General features: G+C 46.1%; 1 protein-coding gene across 1 annotated transcript in view; it reads left to right on the forward strand.

Annotated features, from left to right (window-relative positions):
- The first annotated feature begins 342 nt into the window (after positions 1-342).
- Positions 343-23,778, forward strand: part of CCDC7 (coiled-coil domain containing 7) — a 227,250-nt gene continuing 203,814 nt past the window's right edge. The window contains exons 1-2 of the mRNA XM_088447948.1: positions 343-400; positions 3,098-3,206. Coding sequence (XP_088304074.1) covers positions 343-400; positions 3,098-3,206 — 167 coding nt within the window. The remainder of the gene's footprint in view (positions 401-3,097; positions 3,207-23,778) is intronic.

Genomic DNA, 23,778 nt, shown 5'->3' on the forward strand with positions numbered 1-23,778 from the left:
TAACAACGTAATGGATCCATCCCTGTACCGTTGGCGAGAGTCCATTTCTTCCCTACCTCCTTCCCTATCTCCCTTTTTAAATTGATTGTTGAATTGGGCTGGTTGGATGTCTGGCGTGTCCGTTATCCTGCTGTCTCTGCTTTCTCCTGTCAGTCCTCTACTTATCGTACTTTTTCCCGCATTGATATGGTTTTTCTCTCACCTATTTTGGTTCCCAGAGTTTCTGCAGTTGATTATTTGTCGAGGGGTGTCTCCGACCACTCTCCGTTGTGTATTACTGTTGATTCCTCCCTTTCGGAGGGTGCCCGTTTTTGGAAGCTTAACCCATTCTGGCTGGACCTAATGGGTGCTGGCTTTGAGTTGGAGGCTGCTTGGGTGTCCTATTTTGAAGATAATGCAGGTACTGAGGTTTCTCTCCTTTGGGATTCCTTTAAGGCTTTTTTAAGGGGCACCTATATTAAGCGTATTGCTAACATTAAGCCATATATCATAGGTAGTGGGAAACTATTCTGGAAACTGCTTATAGGGATGCTGAGGCTCGGTACCTCTTGTCCAGAGTGATCTCAGATAGGGAGACTATGCTTCGGGGAGTGGTCGGATCACCTGTTTGATAAATCCAAGCGCAAACTGTTGTTTTCGCGTCATAAGCAATATTCACAGGCGGATGTTGGGGGGAGTTATTTAACCTTTTTGGCAAAAGAGGATGGTGCTTCCAGAACGGTCTCTGGTATCCTTGATTCTTCTGGAACGTTGCATACCGCTGCTCCTTCTATAACAGATGTATTTTTGCAATATTACTCCTCTCTTTATGCTACTAGGGTATCATACTCTTCCTCCCAGCTTTGTGCTTATTTAGAGGCAGTCCGTCTACCCCGTCTTGAGATTGAGGTAGTGAATTTATTAGATGCTCCTTTTACAGAGGAGAAATTGGAGGTTGCTATCTCCTCCTTTCCACACTGTAAAGCTCCCGGAGTTGATGGTGTCCCGATAGAGGTGTATCAGAAATTAAAAAACTTCTTTATTCCGCGTCTCATCAAGACTTTTGATGATTTTTTGAATGCTGGTTGTCTCCCGCCATCCATGTCGGAGGCCTTGGTTGTAGTGCTCCCAAATCCTGGGAAGGACCCCCTCTATCCAGACTCTTATAGACCTATTTCCCTTCTTACCACTGACATTAAAATATTGGCTAAACTGCTGGCTATTCGTCTTAATTCTGTTATTACTTCCATTATACATCCTGACCAGACCGGCTTCATGCCTGGCAAATCTACTACTCAAAATATTAGGCGATTATTTTACCATATGCAAATGTCCCATGAGGATACCTCTGACGCGGTGGTGGTCTCCTTGGATGCAACCAAGGCCTTCAATTCTGTGGAATGGGAGTATTTATGGGAGGTCTTGTCTAAATTTGTTTTTGGTCCTCGTTTTATTGGTTGGGTCCGTCTTTTGTATTCTTCCCCGGCAGCCAGAGTGTCGGTGAATTCTTCTTTTCAACTTGGGCATGGCACACGCCAGGGGTGCCCTTTATCCCCTGCATTGTTTGCACTGGCTATCAAACCCCTGGCGTGTCCCATTCACTCAGATTCCGGGCGTGCGAGTGGGTCATGTAATTGACTAAATAGCTCTTCATGCGGACAATATGCTCCTGTTTCTGGCAGACGTGGGCCCAGCTTTGGATCGTTTGATGGACGCTATTAAGGTTTTTTTTTTTTTTCGAGGTTGCTGATTAATTGGTCCAAATCTAATATTTTTCATTTGAATGGCTCCCTGCCTCTATCCCCCTCTCTCTCCTGCCCTTTACAATGGACTCTCTCCTTTCGGTATTTGGGTGTCTCCATTTCACCTATCCCAGCTGACTTTGTAGAATTAAATGTGATGCCCATTACCTCAGCTTTTAAACAAAAGATTCATGTGTGGAAGAAACTTCTGCTTACAGTGACAGGTCGTATTAACTTATTTAAGATGTCCATTCAACCTAAATACTTGTATGTTTTACAGCATTCCCCTGTATATATTCCCAAAAAAGTTTTTTCTCATATTGATTCTATTTTATCTTCTTTTGTGTGGGGGGATAAGAGACCACAGATTGCTCTCCGTACACTTTGTAGATCTAAATCTTCAGGTGGACCGGCCCTTTCTAATTTACGTATTTATTATATGGCTTTACAGCTGTCACAATTGGTGCCCTGGTTATCTGCTGGTACTGATACCGCTTTGGCGGGATTTCTTAGTGTGCAAACAGGTTCCCCTTTAGCTCCTCTACAAATTTTGTTATCTGTAAAATTGCCGGGTAGATCTCCCCCCTTACTTCGACAGGCTCGACTGGTTTGGCATTTTGCTCAGGGATTATTTGGGGGTGAGGGTGTGGATCCAGAGATCCCACTGTGGTATAATGGTGGTTTTTCTGAGCTGGGAGTGGTGGGATCGGAGTCCTTCTGGATTTCATATGGTATCAAATCCCTTGGACATTTGTTTCATAATGGGGTGCTTCACTCCTTTGATCATTTGTGCATGGAGTTTGGCCTTCCCCGTAAGGCATTTTATAGATACCTTCAACTTCGTCATGCCCTGCACTCCCAGTTTGGATCTGACCCTGTTTTATTATCACCTTCTCTTCTTAAACTTGCACTTATCAAATTACCTGTTCGTAAGACAGTCTCCTGTCTTTATATTGATCTTACCTCTCGTAATTTGCCAGATGCCCTTCTCCCCCTTAGGAATAAATGGGAACTAGATTTGGGTTCTCTTCAGGATGAACAATGGTCTCAGTTGTTGGGCTCTATAAGATACACTTCCCCTTGTGTTCGTTTGCAACAAATCCATTATTTTATTTTGCACAGGTCTTACCGGTCCCCTGTTTCTATTGCACGTATTGATATTAATGCTCCAACTAATTGCCCCAAATGTCATGCTCTTGGTTGCGATTTTTGGCATTTGTTATGGGATTGCCCTAGAGTTAATGATTTTTGGATCTTGGTATGGTCTGATATACAGTTTACTTTCCCCTCATTACCTCCCTTAGAGGCAAAACTTTGTTTATTCGCATTGGATATTGAGGAATTGTTTAATTCAAATATTTATCGTTATGTTTTAGGCTTATCCACTTTAGCAAAAGTAATTATTGCCCGTTCTTGGTGTGCTCCAGATCCTCCTGATATACACAAATGGAGGGCACTTGTTAATGATACCATTGATCATGAAAGGTATGTCTATACTAGTCGTAAAGCCCTTTCTAAATTTCACAAATTATGGGATAGATGGGCTCTTTCTTTCTTGGGCCTTCGTAGACCAATTGGGGATCCTTCCATGTAATCTAGCCTCTTCTATTCTCCTTTTTCTTTCCCTTTTTTGTTTTTGCCCCATTCTTTGTTTTGTTTGCTTCCTTATTGTTCGATTATTTTATTTTACTTCCATGCTTGAGCTGTTTATATGTTATATTTGTGATCTCAGGTTCGGTTTACTGCTGATTTTTCTTTGATTGTATATTTTGGTATTTAATTGTACCACTGTACTTTCATTTTTATTGGCAACTCTTATTTACTTGTTTATCGTTTTTTTTGTTATGTTTATAATATGTAGAAAATTTTTTAATAAAAATCTACATGATTTAAATATCCTTTTCTTGTAAACACAGGGGTGACCAGGTCAGTGATAAAATCTCCCGTTAATTTACAGGTGACCAACGAGACAGTACCAACAATGGGTGTAACAGGTAAAGTGGAACATTATCCTTTAAAATCCACAGGGGTTACTATTGGGCTGCTGCATACCAGGCATTCTTTCCTTCTGGCTGCTGCGGCTCCTACTAACCTGCTGGGTAGAGATTTGTTATGTAAGATGGGATGTGTCATATATTGCACCCCTGATGGTGTATTTCTAGATATCCCAGAGAGAGTTGCGCACGAGGTGTGGGATATGTTGGACACTCCCCAAAGGATAATGTATCACTCTACCAGTTTAAATGAAAATCCATCTCAGGTAGATCAAATGTTGTCCAAAATTCCAGATTCCCTTTGGACTAAGGATGGACAGGACACTGGTTTAATGGCAAACGTAAGCCCCGTAATAGTAAATTTAAAAGGTGGTAGGCAAGCTCCAAAAATTCCCCAGTACCCACTAAAACAGGAGGTAGAACTAGGGTTTTTTCCAATAATTGAGCGATTATTGCAACAGGGAATTTTAGTTCGTACAGCTAGTGTAGCCAACAGTCCCATCTTTCCGGTGAAGAAGAGTGGTGGGAGGGGTTATAGGCTGGTACAGGACCTTAGAGGTGTTAATAAGGTAGTAGAGAGCCAATTCCCCGTAGTGCCAAATCCAGCTGTCATTCTTATGCAGATCCCTCCAAACGCAACCCATTTCACTGTAATTGACAACTGTTCTGCTTTCTTCTCTGTGCCTCTCCACCCTGACTGTCAGTATTTATTCGCATTAATATACAGAGGTGTACAATATACATGGACACGATTGCCCCAAGGTTTCATAGACAGCCCTAGTATCTTCTCCCATGCATTGCACGACTGTTTACAATCTTTTCAACCTGCCAATGGATCTGTTCTAATTCAATATGTGGACGATTTATTGCTATGTGCTGATTCGTTTATGTCACGTTTGAATGATACTAAACTTTTGTTGCTTCATCTCTCGCATACAGGACACAAGGTTGCTAAGGACAAACTACAGCCGTGCCAATCCAGAGTAAAATATTTGGGACACTGCCTAACTCAGGGGTTACGACATCTCACAAATGACAGAATACAGGCCATAAAGAACATGACACTGCCGCAGAATCAACAGCAAATTTGTACCTTCTTGGGAATGTGTGGATACTGTAGAATGTGGATCCCAGGTTTTTCTATTTTGGCCTTGCCTTTACAGGACTTAGGGCCTCATTCAGAGGTGGTTGGAGGATGCAAGCAGTCGCTCAGAAACTGGGCGGCCACTTGCATCCTGACCGCCCGCCTCTGTTGCGGTCATTAGGCTGTGGGTTAACACCCACAGCTCTAATGACCGCTCGGGTGATGGTCTCAATGGTCAGAGACCATCGCGGCTTACAACGAGACCCTAGGGTAGGGTCTCACTTGTCGTAAGCCCCGGAGAGCCTCTGGCTCTGTCTGAGCCGGGAGCTCTCCACTGACATCACTAGTTATGTCAGTGGGGCCTCCCCCAAACGCCAGGTGTTCCCATGGGAACGCCCCCATTTGGGTTGCCACCCCCCGGGCCCGCCTTCCAAACGGGGCGAGCTGTCAATCAACATCGACAGCTCGCCCCCTTTGGATCGAGACCCGCTACGACCGGCGCTGTCGGTCGTAGCGGGTCTCACGCATGTGCACGACGGCGTCGTCGTGCGCATGCTCTATGGGGGGCCATCGACCCGGTCTGAGCGCATCGGCACTAATGACCGGGTCTGAATGACCCCCTTAGTCTCTTCCTCAAAGCCTGATCGTGTCATACACACAGAGGAATCAGAGCAGGCTTTCCTTAATCTTAAGGAGAGTCTGACAAAAGCACCTGCATTGGGAATACCTGATTATGAAAAACCTTTTGATTTGTATTGTACAGAAGCCGATGGTTGTGCTGCAGGTGTCCTCACACAAAAACATGGTGACGCCAGTAGGCCCGTAGTATACTACAGTGCCCAATTGGACACTGTGGCAAGATCACGCCCCACCTGTTTGAGAAGTGTAGCAGCTACTGCTCTATTGGTGAGTAAAAGTGAGGACATAGTATTGGGTCATGATATGGTTGTCTACACTCAACACGCTGTATCTGCTCTGCTGAACTCTGCTCAAACCAGACACATTTCCTCGGCTAGGTTTACCAAATGGGAACTAGCTCTAATTGCACCTGCAAACATCACTGTTAAACGTTGTAGTACGCTGAATCAAGCAACTTATTTACCATATATACAACATGTACAAAGGGTGGAAGGGGACGAGTTGCTGGCGGGAGGTGAGTTGATGCACATGATTGTATGGAATATCTAAATCAGACCTTTACTGCTAGACCTGACATATGTGACACACCTTGAATGTAGATGTGACTTTTTACACGGATGGGAGTTGTCATAGACAAACAGCCACAGGTGAGTTATGTACAGGTTATGCTGTTGTAAACAGAGTTTTCCCCATTTTGATTGGCTCGGGGATATCCGGTTTCTGTGATGGGGGACCAATTGAGGAGATGGGAGCTGATGGCAGTGCTGATGGACTGGAGTCAGGAGGAGTGCAATGCCAATCAGGGGAGTGTCTGACCAATCTTAGTACTGTTTTTGTTAAGAGATCTATAATTCCGGATACTCGGGGATGGGGTGGAGGTTTATCGTCTGAAGATTCCTGTATTTGTGAACTTTGTAGTTCCCTAGTTGATGAGAACTGTATTCAACGTTGCCAGCCTAAATATAACCCGTATTGGGGTGGGTATCCTTTAAAGGATTATCATAGCATGGTAGGCAAAGTGTTAAACCAAACTGATTGCTGGGTGTGTTCACGTGTGCCCCAGGGACAGCATAATGTAGGGTTGGTGCCATTTCCGCTGAATATCACGGAAATTTTAGAATTACAAAAAGGGAAAACATTGGATGGAAATTCCTCTCATCCAAACCACCTCATTTCAAACTCTATCAATTCCAAGTAGATAGATCACTTTTGTGTTTAAACATAACAAACCCCAATAAACCTGGGCGTTGGGAAGTGACGGGGAATAATCAGACGATGACCTTCTCCCAGAGAACTGATAATGAGTCCATAAACCATGATCTGTTACGCTCAATTAAATCTAGTGAGAAACATTTTAGGTACCGGTACACATTGAGTTCCACCAAAGAACTTATTGGTAAGGTACCAGATGGTTATTGTGCTAAAATAATACAACCAGAGACTTGCATGTACCAGATGGAAGACCCTGAGATATGATTGTTTGCAAGGGAAATGTGTTTAATGATAATGATGCATACTATTCCTTATGTTCTCCCCGATAATGTGTATTTTATATGTGGAAGAAAGGCGTATAAGTGGCTCTCCCCGAGTTCCGAAGGTTTGTGTTACCTGGGAAGAGTTATGACCCTCACACATACTATAGGGAGGTTAACCAACCGGTGGAGATATAAGGTGGAGACAAGGCGGATAACGTGGACCTGTCGATTGCGAGCTTGTGCTGGAAGGATTAAAAAGGTGACGGTGAGATATCTGAGCTAAAGAAATGTGTAGGTCAGTGCTTCCAGCAATGGAGTGGTCTGCTGTGGTCATCCTAGTTCTTTTTCTTTCCAGAGTTTTTGTCGTGATGATCTGTTTGGGGATACTCAGTGTCTGTGATGGAGGACCGATTGAGGAAATGGGAGCTGATGGCAGTGCTGATGGAGTGGAGTCAGGAGGAGTGCAATGCCAATCAGGGGAGTGACTGACCAATTTTAGTATTGTAATTGTTATGTTATTTGGGAAGAATACTTCCAGAAGTTATGACCCTCACACAAGTTGAAATGCTCGGTATCCATAAAAACACACCATCACCATATCTTCACATGCAGTATGAACACAGAGGCAAACGAAATATGATACCTGGTGACGTGCATAAAGCCACTCAGTTAATTAGTGAGACAACTGGCTTCCAAGTTTTAGTCACACTGGATCCCACCAGGATCGCTCGGGGTACATTTAATTTTATATATATTCAGGAACTTGCTAAATTGATAGATAATATCACCAAGATGTATGATGACACATTCAGGTATACAGGGAGAGAATTGCAAGCGTACAAGAAAGAACTGGTGTAACACAGGCTAGTGTTAAATTATTTAACTGCTGTTACTGGAGGGTACTGCGTAACTTTGGCCACCCAATTTGGAGTAAAATATTGCACCTATGTCACTAATGATACCAGCGACCCCAAGGAGGTGATAGACCGGAAGATGGATGAAATTCTGCAGCTAAAATGGGAGTTTCGTAAGAACCATAATGCTTCAGTGGCTGAAGTAGGGGAGAAGATAGAAGGATGGGTTTCATGGCTGAACCCAGTGAAATGGTTCTCAGGTCTAGGGGAATGAGTCCAGGAAGTAATCGCCAGCATAGGCAAATTCTTGATCCTTATACTGATTGTCATCATAATAATTGGCATATGTGTCTGGTGTGTTCCTTTTGTGTTGAAGTGTGGAAAATTTAAAAATAAAGTAAAATGAAAGAACAAAATTATGATGGTGGTCAGTAATAACAATATGAATACCGAGGTAAATATAGAACTGCATTACAACCCTGAACTAGGAAATACCATCATTTAATGTATTATATTTAGACCTGCATAGAATGTATTATTGAAATGTTATTTTTAAAACACCTCAGATAATGTAAAGTCTCAAATTTCCCTTCAAGACTGCCTTTATAGGACTGGTGTATCCCCACACCTTTCACATGATCTTCCAAGATCCACGGTGTGCGTATAATAGTAGTTTTATGTTCCCACTCAGAGACACATTATTGATGGATTAAGAACCACCTTGTGCCATCCCATAATAACACTAAATCATATATAAATGTAAGCCTAAATTAATTTTTAAAATCAGATTGTGATAGCATGTTGTTCACGATCAAAGGGTGGACTGTTGAAGCTGGATAATTGGCTGAGACAAGATCAGCTTAAAATTAGATCGTAAAGACGCCATCTTGCGACCGGCCGCAAGACGCCATTTTAGAAAATGAGATCGCAAGACGCCATTTTGTGAATGGCCGCCCAAGCGCCATTTTAGGTAAACTAACACTTAAGTACATATGGCGATGTTACTATTAGCATCATGCGATTGCATCTTACACCATTTCTCATACACACATAAATACGCACAATTGCTTTGTTAACTAGTCGCATATTAGCAAATGCATAAGATCCTGTAAGAAAATGCTGTTTATTAGCTTCATGCGCACGCATCTACCCCAAGTTAACTAGCGTCTTTATATCAAACCCCAAATACTTACACAGTACATATTCTCATAAGCTTTAAGGTATAAGATTCAAGTTTGTTCATTTATTATAATTGCTGTGAAATAAAGGTTATTTGGTAGCTAAGGTTTAATACATGATAAGTAAGTCATGTTTGATATTATACTGATTTGCACTCTTTCAACAGCATTCTGATATCGTCAGTGTGAAGATTGCAACATGCATTCTCAACTTATGGACCGCAGAGACTTAAAGCACCAAAATGTACATTATATGACCAACTATTAGGATGTGCATGAGGCAGGAAACCAGAGACAACCAGTTGTTAGAGGCTGGACTGTGTCTATTTGAACCAACCTGTTAAATGCTCTGCAACAGATGCATCCTCCTTGGGAACCAATGGCATCAGCGACAAGCCTCTCTATTGTGTTGTCTGTTTCTGTGAGAGTATAAACGTGTGTGTTATGACCCCAGTCTGAGTCTTCTTGCTGAATGCTGATTGACGGGGGTTTCTTGCTGATGCCTACATCTGGTCCAGAAGCGCTGCGTAAGTATAACTGTACTTTGGTCTGTATAATTCTTTGCGCTAAATTGTACTTAGATCATAGCGTGTAACTGACTGTACTTTTACTTGAAATATCACTTTGTGCTTTGGAACCACAGGTTCAAGGTCTGGAGTCTTTATTTACTATATGATTGCGTACGCAAAATAGCGTCATTCTTAGAGGTTTAGAGGCAGGATATTAGAAGTTATAGGCAGGATATTAGAAGGTATAGGCAGGAGTGTATAGAGGTTCTAAATCAATATCCTTACTCGTGATGTCAGTGGGGCCGGCCCCAGACGGAGGCGTTCACATGGGAACGCCTCCGTTTGGGCAGCCACTCCCCCATCCTGCCCACCAAAGGGGGCGTGCTGTCACTCAATATCGACAGCATGCCCCCTTTGGTATGAGACCCGGAGCGGCAGAGTGCCTGTCGCTATCCGGGTCTCGCGCATGCGCACGACGGAGCTCCGTCGTACACATGCGCGCTGGGCCACCATCGACCCGGTTGCAAGCACTCAGCGCTTGCGACCGGGTCTGAATCAGGCCCTCTGCGTGCGCACTGGCTGCACCACCCTATTTACGGCCCTGCCTAAGATTGAATCATATGTCCAACAGATTCCACTTCCACTGCTTCTCCTTCGGTTAAATGGTGTTTGTGGTTTGAGCACTATTCCACAATGAGGTCAACACTGAGCTCCACTGCACTAATTGTATCTTTGTAATGACCTGTGGTATCTGGTTTAGTTCGTGAAGTACTGTTGGATCAAATTTTGGTGATTGTTGTTCTCTCTTTCTTCAATGATATTTATTAAATGTCTAACTTTTTATGACCCACGTTGTGTTTCTATTGTTCCATTGTCTCTGGATAATCCCCCCTTTTCCTCCTTCCCCCCTTGTTGTTATTATTATTATTATTATATTTTTTATTGTAATTGTTATGTTTTTGTTTTTTTTTAAATTTGTTTTACCTTCTTGTTATTAATTATTGTATCATAGCCAATGTTGGTTGTATTTTCAAAACTGCTAATAAATTCTACAAGCTACAATAAAAATGTCTTGTAATTATGTAACTATGTTGCTTTTTGTAGAAAGATATGACCAAGCAATCCAATGAATGAATCATCAGGATAGACCCATATTATATGAAAGTGTTATTAGCGATGTGTACCCAGCCGATATGTCGATACAACGGGATCCTGGGTACACATTAGAACGAAGAAATGAACAACGGAACGATACCTCATTCCGTCCTTCATTACCCACAATGGGGCAGCTTGCAATATTGTCCGGATGGATGTGCAACACGGCTGACCGGACGATGTCGCAAGCATCTACGGGTGCACGCATATTAGCCGTACACACTGAGTGATGGGGCCGATATGTCATTCCGATTCGGCCGGAAACAACATATCGTGCCCACATCGCTCCAGTGTGTACCCGGCTTTACATGTAAATCATGTAAATATATTCTAATAAAGTGGTTAATAAACAGTAAATACAAACGTATGCTTGGGACAAATAAGTCTGACACACTTGTGCCTGTGCTGCAGTTATATAATCCTGCACTCTCACTGAAAGAATGTAGTTTCACTTAACTGGGGACAATTGTTCAGCAAAAAACAAATCTGCCTGCCAACAAAGACTAAAACTGCACACACACATAAATCCACATTGCTGACCAACAGGAAACCAGAATTGCAGTTTGTTATACAATAGCTCATTTAGGCCCTCATTCAGAGCCGTACGCTCTGAGCAGAGCGCACGCTCTGAATGAGGGCCGCCCTCCATAAAAATGGAGCGTCCTCCTGGACGCTCGTATAGCTGTGGGTCACCACCCACAGCCTATACGAGCGTGCAGTTTGATGGCCGCGATGGTCGTGACCATCACGACCATCGAAACTGCGAGCCGGAGCCTGCGGTTGAGGTTTTCAACCGCAAGCCCCAGAGTGATTTTGGCTCTATCAGAGCCAAAATCACTCCCACTGACATCACTAGTGATGTCAGTGGGCCGGCTTCTGACGGGAGGCGTTCCCGTGGGAACGCCCCCGTCAGGGAGGCACGCCCCCGGCACGCCCACCAAAGGGGGCGTGCTGTCAATCAACATCGACAGCACGCCCCCTTTGATCAGACACAACAAGCGAAGGACTTTCCTTCGCTCGTCGCGTCTGGCGCATGCGCACGACGGAGCTCCCTCCGTCGTGCGCATGCTCAGTGCAGACCATTGACCCACTTGCGAGCGGACAGCCGCTTGCGAGTGGGTCTGAATCAGGGCCTTAGTTTCTAAAAAAATCACATAGGCAAGTGTTCACTTAGTTGATGAAATAGATAACAATCATGTCGTGTGATGTAGTTAATATGTTTGAAATGAGCGATTCTGCAGCTAATAATGTGACACTGGATGTAATGGGTTGTGCTCCCTTTCCCAGTATGTTAGTGGGTGGTTGTAGGGGGCCTTATTCAGATGTGGACGTAGAACACACAGCAGCTGCTTCTTTTGCACGGATGCAAATGGCGAGTTTTTTGCATAAAGCGCATGTGCAGATGCAAATTTTGGCACAGAGGGGGAGATGTATGAAGCCCAGAAACGGTATCAGTGCACGTTAGGTGCGCTGATACCGCTTCTCTCCGATGTATGATCGGGGATCTGGGCGGTAAATGACAGGGGCGCTATGCGCCCCCGTCATTATCGGCGCTGCTATCTACAAGATAGCAACGCCGATAGCCAGGGCCATGTATGAACGGTCAGATCGCCTGACCGTTCGGCCCACTGTAGCGGTCGTTATCGACAGCTACAGCCTGGCGCTGCCCTATACCCACCGCAGGGACAGCGCTGTCCCTGCTGCGGCGGCTGCCGGCTCCAGACTGCATGCGGGGATCTCACGATACTTGCGAGATCCCGAGCATGCTCAGTGGAGCCGACCGGGACAGAGACACAGCGCATCAGCACTCGGCTGATGCCTTGCTGTCTCTAGCAGGTAGAGCCGGAGGGAGGAGTTATCGCTGCCCCTCTCCGGCCGATGAGATGTTCTTACATCTCATCGGTAGTGCTTCCTGCTTCGCCTCGGTAAAGGGGCGAAGCGGGAAGCATTATAGCGGCACGTTAAGTGCCGCTATCATATATCTACCCCAATATATGGAAGAGAGGAAGGTCAGGGAATAGTAGAGGAGAAGGATACAGATAGAGTATAAAGGGTAAATTTACTAAGATGGGAGTTCTATTAAGAAGTGATGTTACCCATAGCCACCAATCAGATTCCAGGTATTATCTTCTAGAACAGGGGTTCCCAATCACGGTACACTAACAGTCCAGGTTTTAAAGATTGCCATGCTTGAGCACGTGTCTTAATTAGTACTTCAGTTATTTTGATTTAACCATCTGTGCTCAAGCATGAATATCACTAAAATCTGGACTGTTAGTGTGCCTGACCGAGGTTGGGAAACACTGGCCTTGATTCAGAGCCGGACGCTCTGACAGAGCGCTCGCTCTGAATCGGGGCCGTTTATTTATTTTTTTCAGAACGGCCTCCTGGCTGCTCGCATAGCTGTGGGTGACCACCCACAGCTATAGCGAGCGGCCAGGCCGATGGTCGCGATAGTCTTGACCATCACGACCATCGGGCTTGCGACGAGACCCTTGTGGTAGGGTCTCGTTGCCGCAAGCCCCAGAGAGATTTTGGCTCTAACAGAGCCGAAATCTCTCCCACTGACATCACTTGTGATGTCAGTGGGGCTGCCCCCAAATGGAGGCGTTCACATGGGAACGCCTCCGTTTGGGCAGCCACTCCCCCGGCCTGCCCACCAAAGGGGGCAAGCTATCACTCAACATCGACAGCTCGCCCCCTTTTTTTGCGAGACCTGGAGCGACGGAGTGCGCATGTGCACTGGCCCACCATCGACCCGATTGCGAGCGCACAGCGCCTGCGTCCGGGTCTGAATCAGGCCCACTGTTCTAGAATGTGCTAGATAAATGAGAAGTAGAATCTGATTGGTTGTTATGGGCAACATCACTTCTTAAATAGAACTTCCATCTTAGTAAATTTACCCCTAGTGGAGCATACACACAGTCAGATTTGTCAGATGAACGATTTGAACGATTTTACCAAAGATTTGAACGATTTGAACGATTTTTGACTGCATTAAAATGAATGGAATCGTCCAAGTCTGACTGCAAACACATCAGATGTCAGATATCGTTATCTGACCATCGTGAACGTGCATCGTTCAAATCGTTCATCTGACAGATATGTCAGATTTTCCTTCAGATTTGAACGATTGAACGATTTTTTAAATCGTTATCGTTCAGATCTGAAGAAAAATCTGACCGTGTGTATGCACCATTAGAGAGAGCAGGGGCGGATTGGGATGGAAAACCAGCCCGGGAAATTTATTTAAGCACCCCTAATGGGGGCAGGATCTGATGAGTCTGTCGAGGGTTTGGATTCCTCCACATAGAGCCCGATTCTGAGTCAGAGGAAATTGCGGCCTTCCTCACATCTTTTCCTGCAATTGTGTCTGTGACTTTATGCTATTGCCGCTACAATGCCCATCTCTGCTGTATATCCATGCATCCGAATGTGCAAGGACTGAGACACCCACTGTCAGTGTCTACAGCTGCTGCAATCATGCTCTGTGCGTCTTCAGACGCCACCATTGGTCGCACCATTGAAATTTGTCCTATGTTAGGTGCAGATCATCCATCTGAGTATGGCCTCCAATATGAGCAATTCAGTGTCTCTGGGCCTGATTCACCATGGATCGCTATTCTGCTTATACGCACGTACCGCAGTTACCTATATCATCGGTGCTATGTAAAAATTAGCATTCACATTGCGAACGCAGCCTGACATAAGGACGCCCACTTCCCCTTACTCACATCCGTATACTAGGGGAACATAGCGAAACAATCGTTAGCATCAAGTAACATCGGACCCATATGCACACTTGCACAAGCCCGGCCCCCAGGGGCTGGCTGGCAACTTTTAGCCTGGGGGGCAAATGCATGCAGGCAGCCCTGTCAGAGGAGTAGCGTGTAGCCAGGGTGCCCGAAGAACGTGCATGCTACGGCGCCCCCCCCACCTCAAGTGTTCCAGGAAGGAGGCGGGTCCATATGGGATTAATGTCAAGTAAAAATAAAGATTAGGGGTAGCCCCCTGTCGCAGTGCCCATATGTAGTGCCCCCCTGTGCCCCAGGAGAGGATCCCCTTATGCAGGCCTCCAGTACTGCCCCCAGTAGTGATCCCCCCTATGCAGTGCCGCTTATACAGTGCCCCCAGTAGTGGTCCCCCCTGTGCCCCCAGTAGTAAGCCCCTTATATAGTTCCCCCAGTAGTGGTCCCCCCTGTGCTGTGCCCCCAGTAGTAAGCCCCTTATATAGTGCCCCCAATAGCAGTCCACCCCCCATGCAGTGCCCCCACTAGTGGTAACCTTTATGCAGTGTCCCTTAAATAGTGGCCCCAGTTGTAGTCTCCCCTATATGCAGTACCCCCAGTATTGCCCTTTATATAGAGCCCCAAGCAGTGGTCCCTCGATGCAGTGCCCCCAGTGGTAGTCCCCTCCCCCTGTGCAGTGCCCCTAGTAGTAGTCCCCTCCCCTTGTAGTGCCCCTAGTAGTAGTCCCCCCCTTGTAGTGCCCCCAGTAGTAGTAGTCCCCCCCTTGCAGTGCCCCCAGTAGTAGTAGCCCCCCTTGTAGTGCCCCCAGTAGTAGTAGTCCCCAGTAGTAGTAGTCCCCCCCTTGTAGTGCCCTCAGTAGTAGTAGTCCCCCCCTTGTAGTGCCCCCAGTGGTAGTAGTCCCCAGTAGTAGTAGTCCCCCCCTTGTAGTGCCCCCAGTAGTAGTAGTCTCCCGCTTTGTAGTGCCCCCAGTAGTGGTCTCCCCTTTGTAGTGCCCCCAGTAGTGTTCTCCCCCTTGTAGTGCCAGCCCCCCCCCCAGTAGACACACGTAATAAAAAAAATGTAAAAAGCCCCACTTACCTGAATCCCCGCTCCCGCCATCAGCTCCTCTGTCTGTCATCCCGGGCTAGGCCGCTCTGCATTATGGGAGAGACGTCATGACGCCTCTCCCATTACTCACTGCGGGAGATGGAAGATGGAGCGGCTCCTGCAGTGGGCGCAGCAGCTGCTAATGAGACTCTCAGGAGGCGGCGGCTGTGTGTTAGTCAGTGTAGCCTGTGTCACATGCACCCTGCCCCCCGGCCCATCCCGCCACTGCCGGCCCCTGACCTTACTCAGAAATTGCTAACAGCCACGCACGCTATCAGTGCTATGGCTGCTTATGGCCACGCAATGGGTTATTTATGCATGCCCCTGCAACGGCGTTGCAACGCACTGGCACACCTGCGTTAGCCCGACCACCCCCCTGTCACACCCACAAACGACACTTACTGTCAATCACTCTGCTCTGGGTCTGCGTAGCCTATGTAATCGCAATTCTGTTTGCACTGCTAATTCGCGCACACGCACTGCGATGCATACGCATGCAATCGACAATTGACCGATTGCATGCGTCTTTGCAACTGCGATCCAAGATGAATCAGGCCCTCTGTACACAATCACTTTCAGCAACATGTCCATGTCACTCCATACTTGCCTACCCTCCCGATTTGGTCGGGAGTCTCCCGAAAATTGCGTGCCGCTCCGGACCTCCCGGGAAGGCAGGCAAGCCTCCCGGCTGCAGGCGACCTCTCCTATCCCCCCGCAATTACATGTAAAACCCCCGCAGCGGGGGAGCGGTGACGCGATTCACGCGGAATCGCATCATTTTGGCCCAGCCCCCTGCTTCACACTGCCTGTAATATCGGCAGTGTGTAGCGGTGGCGGGGCCAAAATGACGTGATTGCGTGGCTCCGCCCCCGCCCACAAACACTCGTCATCTGGCCTCCCCCGTTTGCTGGCCACGCCCCCCCAGTCATGCTGATTTGGCTGCTCCCTCCCGGAAGGGACAGCCAGATAGTCAGCAAGTATGTGTCACTCCAATAACATGGCCATACTACACTACATCTTTGTCTGACTAGCCAACCTTCTGTAACCGCCTAGGAACACCCAACACATTTCTAATGCACTTCTTGGTGCATCCATCGGAGTCTGTACTGTAACTCTATATGAACACCATAGGGACACATGGTGCAATTCATGCGCAGACAAAAACATTGCATAGGAAAAAAATAAAACACTTGAGCTCCCACAGGAAGACACACACATGTTGGCACCCACAGGAAAAAATAAAACACATTGACACTCACAGGAAAATATATAAAACACAAAAAATAGAAAAGCAGGAAAAAATAAAACACATTGGCGCACACAGGAAAAAAATAAAACACATCATATCCATCCCTACGCTGAACCTGGAGGTGGACTCTGGCCACCACTCCTCCACCGTGAAGTGCTCCCTCTCCAGCGTGATGTTCCAGCAAAGCCTCAGTGAACAGGAGCCACCTGCCATAGAAGCATACTTGCCAACTCTCCCTCATTGTCAGGGAGACTCCCTGAAATAGCAACAATCTCCCTGTCTCCCTGAAGAGTGCAGCAATCTCCTTCATTTCACCTTACCCCCATTATGACACTGTTATATAAAATAAAAAACAGAGATATATACATTCAGATGGATCATTAGTATAATTTCCCTGCATTGGTTATAAGGCACAATGATCCCTATGGTTACATGTATTTTCTGAAATGTATCAGTATGTTTTCACCAACAAGTAGCTCTTTCTAACTGCTATGCGACTCATTTACATGTGGATGTAAGTCAGTATTATGCCTCTCAGATGTAGCAGTACACGCCCACTTTACCGCCGCACTCATAGGTGTTGCTTTCACAATCTCCCTGAAATGCTTTTTCAAAAGTAGGCAAGTATGCATAGAAGTCAGCGCAGTTTTCGGACAGTGGCACCACGGCGAGGAAGCTCAACAGGAAGCCCGGGAAATACAGGGCACATTGTGCTAAGAGTACATTGCTCATCACCATGCTCAGCAGCTGGGGAGGGGTGCACATGGAGGCTGCGAAAATATGCTCGGTTACTCCAACCCTGGGGATGTGCTGCTGATAATGCTAACGGTACCTGCAATACAAATCTCTCATCCATGATCCTCCTGCCTTTCCCAGCACATCCCAGTGGCTGCTGGGACCCAGCCAGCTGCAGGGCAGCAGCAGTGGGGGTTGTGGTGACATTGGTGAGATGCAGGGGGGAGCAGTGAGATGCAGGGGGTTGTGGTGAGATGCAGGGGACTGTGGTGACTCGGTGTAGGTTGTTATAAGATGCAGGGGGCTTTGGCGAGATGAAAGTGCACATTATTTGGTGCATCATTAGAGCCAGCATGACAGTGTGTGTCATGCTGTCAGTCCCATGCATCACCCTACCCTCCAACATGACCCCTTACATTAGGAACAAAACACTCTGTTCCTGGACTTCCCACCTAATGTATGATTGCCGTCACCTGTGTTGAACTAAATAATTGATGAGACGGGTGTTTCAGCACAGGTGTCTGCAATCATAAATTAAGAGGGAAGTCCAGGAGCAGAGCATTTTGTACTTAATGGAATGGGTCATGTTGGAGGGTCTGCATCACTTCCCCTTTTTAGGGGAATGTGACCATGATCAGGTATAGAGTTAACTATTTTCTTTCTTTTACCTGACTACAGGGACATTTTATCCCCCAATCCCTTGAAATTGGGTGAAATGAGCTTTCCACGAAGGTAGAGACCAGGAAACCTGGAAATATGAAAGTGGGAACTATGATACCAATGCCCTTGGGCTCCAGCTAGAGATCAGCAAAGAAGTCCCATAAGCATGAGCTGAGCTCTGATTGGAGGAGCTGATCACATGCTCCTCTGATCCCTGGAGATCACCTGACCATCCTCCCTGTTGCTGACCAAGCTTGAGGTAAACTAACTGCCCAAATATCCCATGTTATACCCATCACAGAGGAACCAGGTGTGAGACAGGTGTGGGGTACAGAATCTAAGGGGAGATGTATCAAACCTTAGAGAGAGATAAAGTAGAGAAGTTGCCCAGAGCAAACGATCAGCTTCTAACTGTCATTTTATAGCCCGTGCTAGATAAATGATAACTGACTGGTTGCTATGGCCAACTTCACTATATCCATACCTCCCAACTGTCCCGCATTCAGCGGGACAGTCCCGTTTTTCTAAGACTGTCCCGCTGTCCCACCTGCGGGTCACAGTGTCCTGCGGTGGGGGGGAAGTTGGGGAGAGCGCACCCGCTGCTCTGCATAGCAGAGCAGCGGGTGTGCAGAAGGTGAATAGATGCCGTGCGCATCGCACGGCATCCGTTCACTAGCGTAGGGAGAGCCTGGGGGGCTGCCCAGCATCTCGGAGAGTGCTGGGCATGCCCCCTATAGTGACAAAAACCGAGGGGGTTGCCACAAGGCTTTTGGAAAACTAGATCCCTTTTCAGAAGCCCCACCCCCTTTTCGGGCGCGCGGGCCTACGGTGCGCGAAGGGTCCCGCATCCCTCTCTTCAAAAGTTGGGAGGTATGCTATATCTCTCTCTAATGCTGGGTACACACTTGCGGATGTGTACCTGGATGATACCGTACCGCGGTTAAACACGGAGTGATGTAATGAACGACAGAACAATCTCTTGTTCCGCCCTTCATTACCTGTAACAGCGCTGCATGTGATATAGTTCGGTTGGCTGTGTAGCATAGCCAACCGGGCGATATTACATGCGACTACAGGTGTGCGCAGATAGTCTGTGCATATTATGCGATCCACACGATCTATTGTTCCGATGCGCGTCGGAATGATAGAACGTTCACTGGATATATATTATATGTACCCGGCTTAAGACTTGATACATCTCCCCCTTATGTCATCTTAACTAAACTACTTTACTTCAGGTTAATATAGTGTCATTCTTTGGATGTGAACAAGCCCAGGCGACCAAATGGAGAATGGGAATGAGTTTAATGTGTTATGCTGTGATAATGATTAATAAAATGTAAACTGTGAATTTACAGCAGCAAAATGAGAGATCAGAGACTTCAATAAAACCACTTTTACACCGACCTGAAAATCCCGGGTTGATGCATGTGAACGCGCATTAACCCGGGATTTTTGTAGTTGTAAATGGATCCACCCAGGTCCAGGGACCCGGGGATCCAACTCAGTAGTGTGCAGGGTTGAACACGGGTCGTTCCCGTGTCACCCTGCAGTGTAAATCGCGCGATCCAGGTCACGATGACCCGGATCGTGACGCGTGCCACCTAATTGCCTGGCTTCAGTGGCGCTTGGAGCATACTTGCCGACTTTTAATTAACCTTTTCCGGGAGCAGCCCGGTCAACTTAGCTTCGGCGGGCGGGGCCAGGCTACTGCTGTCATTAGGCCCTGCCCCCTTTGCTGGAAAGCCCGCTATTCGCTGATCCACGAGGAGGGGGTGGGGCTAAATGATGCCAGTTGCGTTGTTTAGCTCCGCCCCCTGCATACGGACCCGCAAATTTGTCCTAAAATCTCCCCATCCTACCTACATCTTTTGGGGGTGCGGGGGGTTACCTGAAAAATCGTGAGCCTCCCGCGACTCCCGGGAGAGTAGGCATGTATGGCTTGGAGATTACATAATCTCCAAGCGTCCACTGCAACCAGCGCCGGCCTGAGCAGCATGGAGCAGCACACCCCACCTGCCCTCCCTGCCTCTGGACTGCAGCGGAGTCAGGTAAGAAGGGAGGGGGAGGGAGGGGAAGAAGCGCTGCTCACCTGCACCGGAAGAGCCAGGTCAGTGCTGACCCGGCTCCGGTGTTAACGGTGCCGCTCCTCGGTGTAAAAGGGGCCTGTCCTGGGTCTGATCCGGGACTTTGGTATAAAATGGGTATAATTCAGTTTAACCACTATTTTCACTTATTGATGCCTTTTAGTATCTAATTTACTGGTATAATACTTCAATAAAAAATTATAAGTTATCAGTAATTGACCATAAATTGTCAGTTAAATAAGACAAAATGTATAATATAAGAGCATAAGTGAGATGACTGTTCGGATCCGTATATGACTTTACTAATGTCGTTAACCAGTATAAAGCAAATAAAATGCAATATACATAATGTTTATACAAAACAAACAATACAAGCATCACCTTTGGTATGGAATAAATTTACCAAGCTGCCGCTCCTCAGGACGTTTAAGCAGGCAGTATAAAATGCCAATGCTATTCAAAACAAGACACGCCGGACGTCGCAATTGTGTTGGCATCTTATATTTCTGGCTTAAACACGACAAGAAGCGGCAGCTTTTGTAAGCCGGCGATAAGTACATTTACCCCATAGAGTTTGGTTTGCAGAAGTATATTGGGAAAGTGACCAGACTAGGACATGCTGGGACTTGAAGTTCCACTAAAGATGGAGCGTCTCAGCTTTTAGATTGTTTTTTAATATGTGTTGATGAGAAAGAAATTTAACATAGCATTATATTACTTATTAATATTACATTATGTGTAATTTAGAAAGGATTTTTCCCTAGCTTAGAAATTACCCTTTGGGGATCTCTGGAGCTGCTGAAGGTGAGATTTTATCAGCTCTGCAGCTACATCATTTTACTATTAAGTTCTGGATAAATGGGAATGAAACTGTATGAACAAGGGTAATGCTATTTATTCTATCATGTTAACATCTGATGGGGAATTGATGTTGACATTAAATCATATTAGCGGTGTTAGGGGGTCGGTTAGTGATAGGCACTAAGGGGGAGGGTTAGGTTTAGGGTGCGGCGGGGAAGGTTAGGTTTAGGCAGCGGGGAGGGAGGGGTAGGAGAAGGGTTAGGATACCTACCGACAAGTGTCGGTATCCTAACCCTGTTTGGATGCCGCCATCGGGATTTTGACCGCCGGGATTCCGAGCGCCGGCATCCCATACCCTCAATAAGATAATGATACAGCATTACACTGTGAGTTGAACAGTAAGCTATGTTTCTATGAAGTCATCTAATTAGAATATGATGACGTGTGAATTTCCAATTTGGATTTCTTTCCCGGGTAGTTCTCCTCTCCTCTTCCTTTTCTGGAGTCTAAACTATTTTTACAGTATTGGTCACTTATCAATAATTGTCATCTACATGTGTGTGGTAGCAGTGGCATTCCTCCCCGTGGTGATACCTGGTGTGGGGAGGGTTGAATGCAAAAAGGGGGTGTGACATTGCATGTAGGGGGTGTGGCCTTGTGGCTTGAGCCCCCGTTTTAGTCACTCTGGGAGTCATGGAGATGCAGACTGCCCCCAGGGACCAGTCTGTGTGCAGTGCCGGCTCCCTCACTGTGTCAGGAGTCGAGTGCTGCATGTAATGCTACAGTGCAGCACCTGGCTCCTGTCACTGAGGAGGAGTCAGTACTTTGGTGTCACCTTTCGGCGGGTGACACCCGGGTGCAGCTCGTACCCCCTCGCCACTGTTTGGCAGCTTATATTATTGCTAATTATCCAGTTTAGCTGACAAAAAGCAAACATACTATCAAGATGATCTTGAAGAAAGTCTCACAAAAGAAGTTTTAGTTTTCATATATGATAACTCCGGTAACAGAGGATAACCCAATGGTAGTAGAGCAGCATGTTACTTAAAAGGATTACAGGGATATTATCCAAAATATGTAAACCATGTTACATATGTTTTTAAATTGAGTCATTTTTATTGATCCTTTTTAATTACAATGCAGTAAACATAAAACAATTAAGAAAACTTATACTTGCATCTTGTTATATACAGACAATGGGTATGTAACGTATGTATGGTCCAAAAGGCAATATTTGAAAAAACAGACAGGTGATATCTTATTCACATATGGGACTATCAACTCAAAAGCTATTTCATGGACAGGTGTGGGCTATTCCCTCGTTATTTCATTATCTATTAAGCAGGTAAAAGGTCTGGAGTTGATTCTAGGTGTGACATTTGCATTTGGAATCAGTTGCTGTCAACTCTCAATATGAGATCCAAAGAGCTGTCACTATCAGTGAAGCAAGCCATCATTAGGCTGAAAAATCAAAACAAACCCATCAGAGAGATAGCAAAAACATTAGGTGTGGCCAAATCAACTGTTTGGAACATTCTTAAAAAGAAAGAACGCACCAGAGAGCTCAGCAACACCAAAAGACCCGGAAGACCACGGAAAACAACTGTGGTGGATGACAGAAGAATTATTTCCCTGGTGAAGAAAAACCCCTTCACAACAGTTGGCCAAATCAAGAACACTCTCCAGGAGGTAGGTGTATATGTGTCAAAGTCAACAATCAAGAGAAGACTTCACAAGAGTAAATATAGAGGGTTCACCACAAGATGTAAACCATTGGTGAGCCACAAAAACAGGAAGACCAGATTAGAGTTTGCCAAACAACATCTAAAAAAGCCATTACAGTTCTGGAACAACATCCTATGGACAGATGAGACAAAGATCAACTTGTACCAGAGTGATGGGAAGAGAAGAGAAGGAAAGGAACTGCTCATGATCCAAAACATACCACCTCATCAGTGAAGCATGGTGGTGGTAGTGTCATGGCGTGGGCATGTATGGCTGCCAATGGAACTGGTTCCCTTGTATTTATTGATGATGTGACTGCTGACAAAAGCAGCAGAATTAATTCTGAAGTGTTTCGGGCAATATTATATGCTCATATTCAGTCAAATGCTTCAGAACTCATTGGACGGCGCTTCACAGTGCAGATGGACAATGACCCGAAGCATACTGCAAAAGCAACCAAAGAGTTTTTTTAAGGCTAAAAAGTGGAATGTTATGCAATGGCCAAGTCATTCCCCTGACCTGAATCCGATTGAGCATGCATTTCACTTGATGAAGACAAAACTGAAGGGAAAATGCCCCAAGAACAAGCAGGAACTGAAGACATTTGCAGTAGAGGCCTGGCAGAGCATCATCAGGGATGAAACCCAGCGTCTGGTGATGTCTATGCGTTCCAGACTTCAGGCTGTAATTGCCTGCAAAGGATTTGCAACAAAGTATTAAAAAGTGAAAGTTAGATTTAGGATTGTTCAGTTTGTTCCATTACTTTTGGCCCCTTAAAAAGTGGGAGGCACATATAGAAACCGTTGTGATTCCTACACCGTTCACCTGATTTCGATGTAATTACCCTCAAATTAAATCTGAAAGTCTGCAGTTAAATCACATCTTGTTTGTTTCATTTCAAAGCCATTGTGGTGGGGAATAGAGGCCAAAATATGAAAATTCTGTCAATGTCCCAATATTTATGGACCTGACTGTGAGCGGCAGTACGCTCGCAAGTGGGTCGATGTTCCCCACTATGCATGCGCACGACGGAGGGAGCTCCATCGTGCGCATGCGCGAGACCCGGACTGCGACAGC

This window comes from Taudactylus pleione, unplaced genomic scaffold, assembly GCF_031769625.1.
Source record: "Taudactylus pleione unplaced genomic scaffold, aTauple2 ptg000446l, whole genome shotgun sequence".
Lineage (NCBI taxonomy): Eukaryota > Metazoa > Chordata > Amphibia > Anura > Myobatrachidae > Taudactylus > Taudactylus pleione.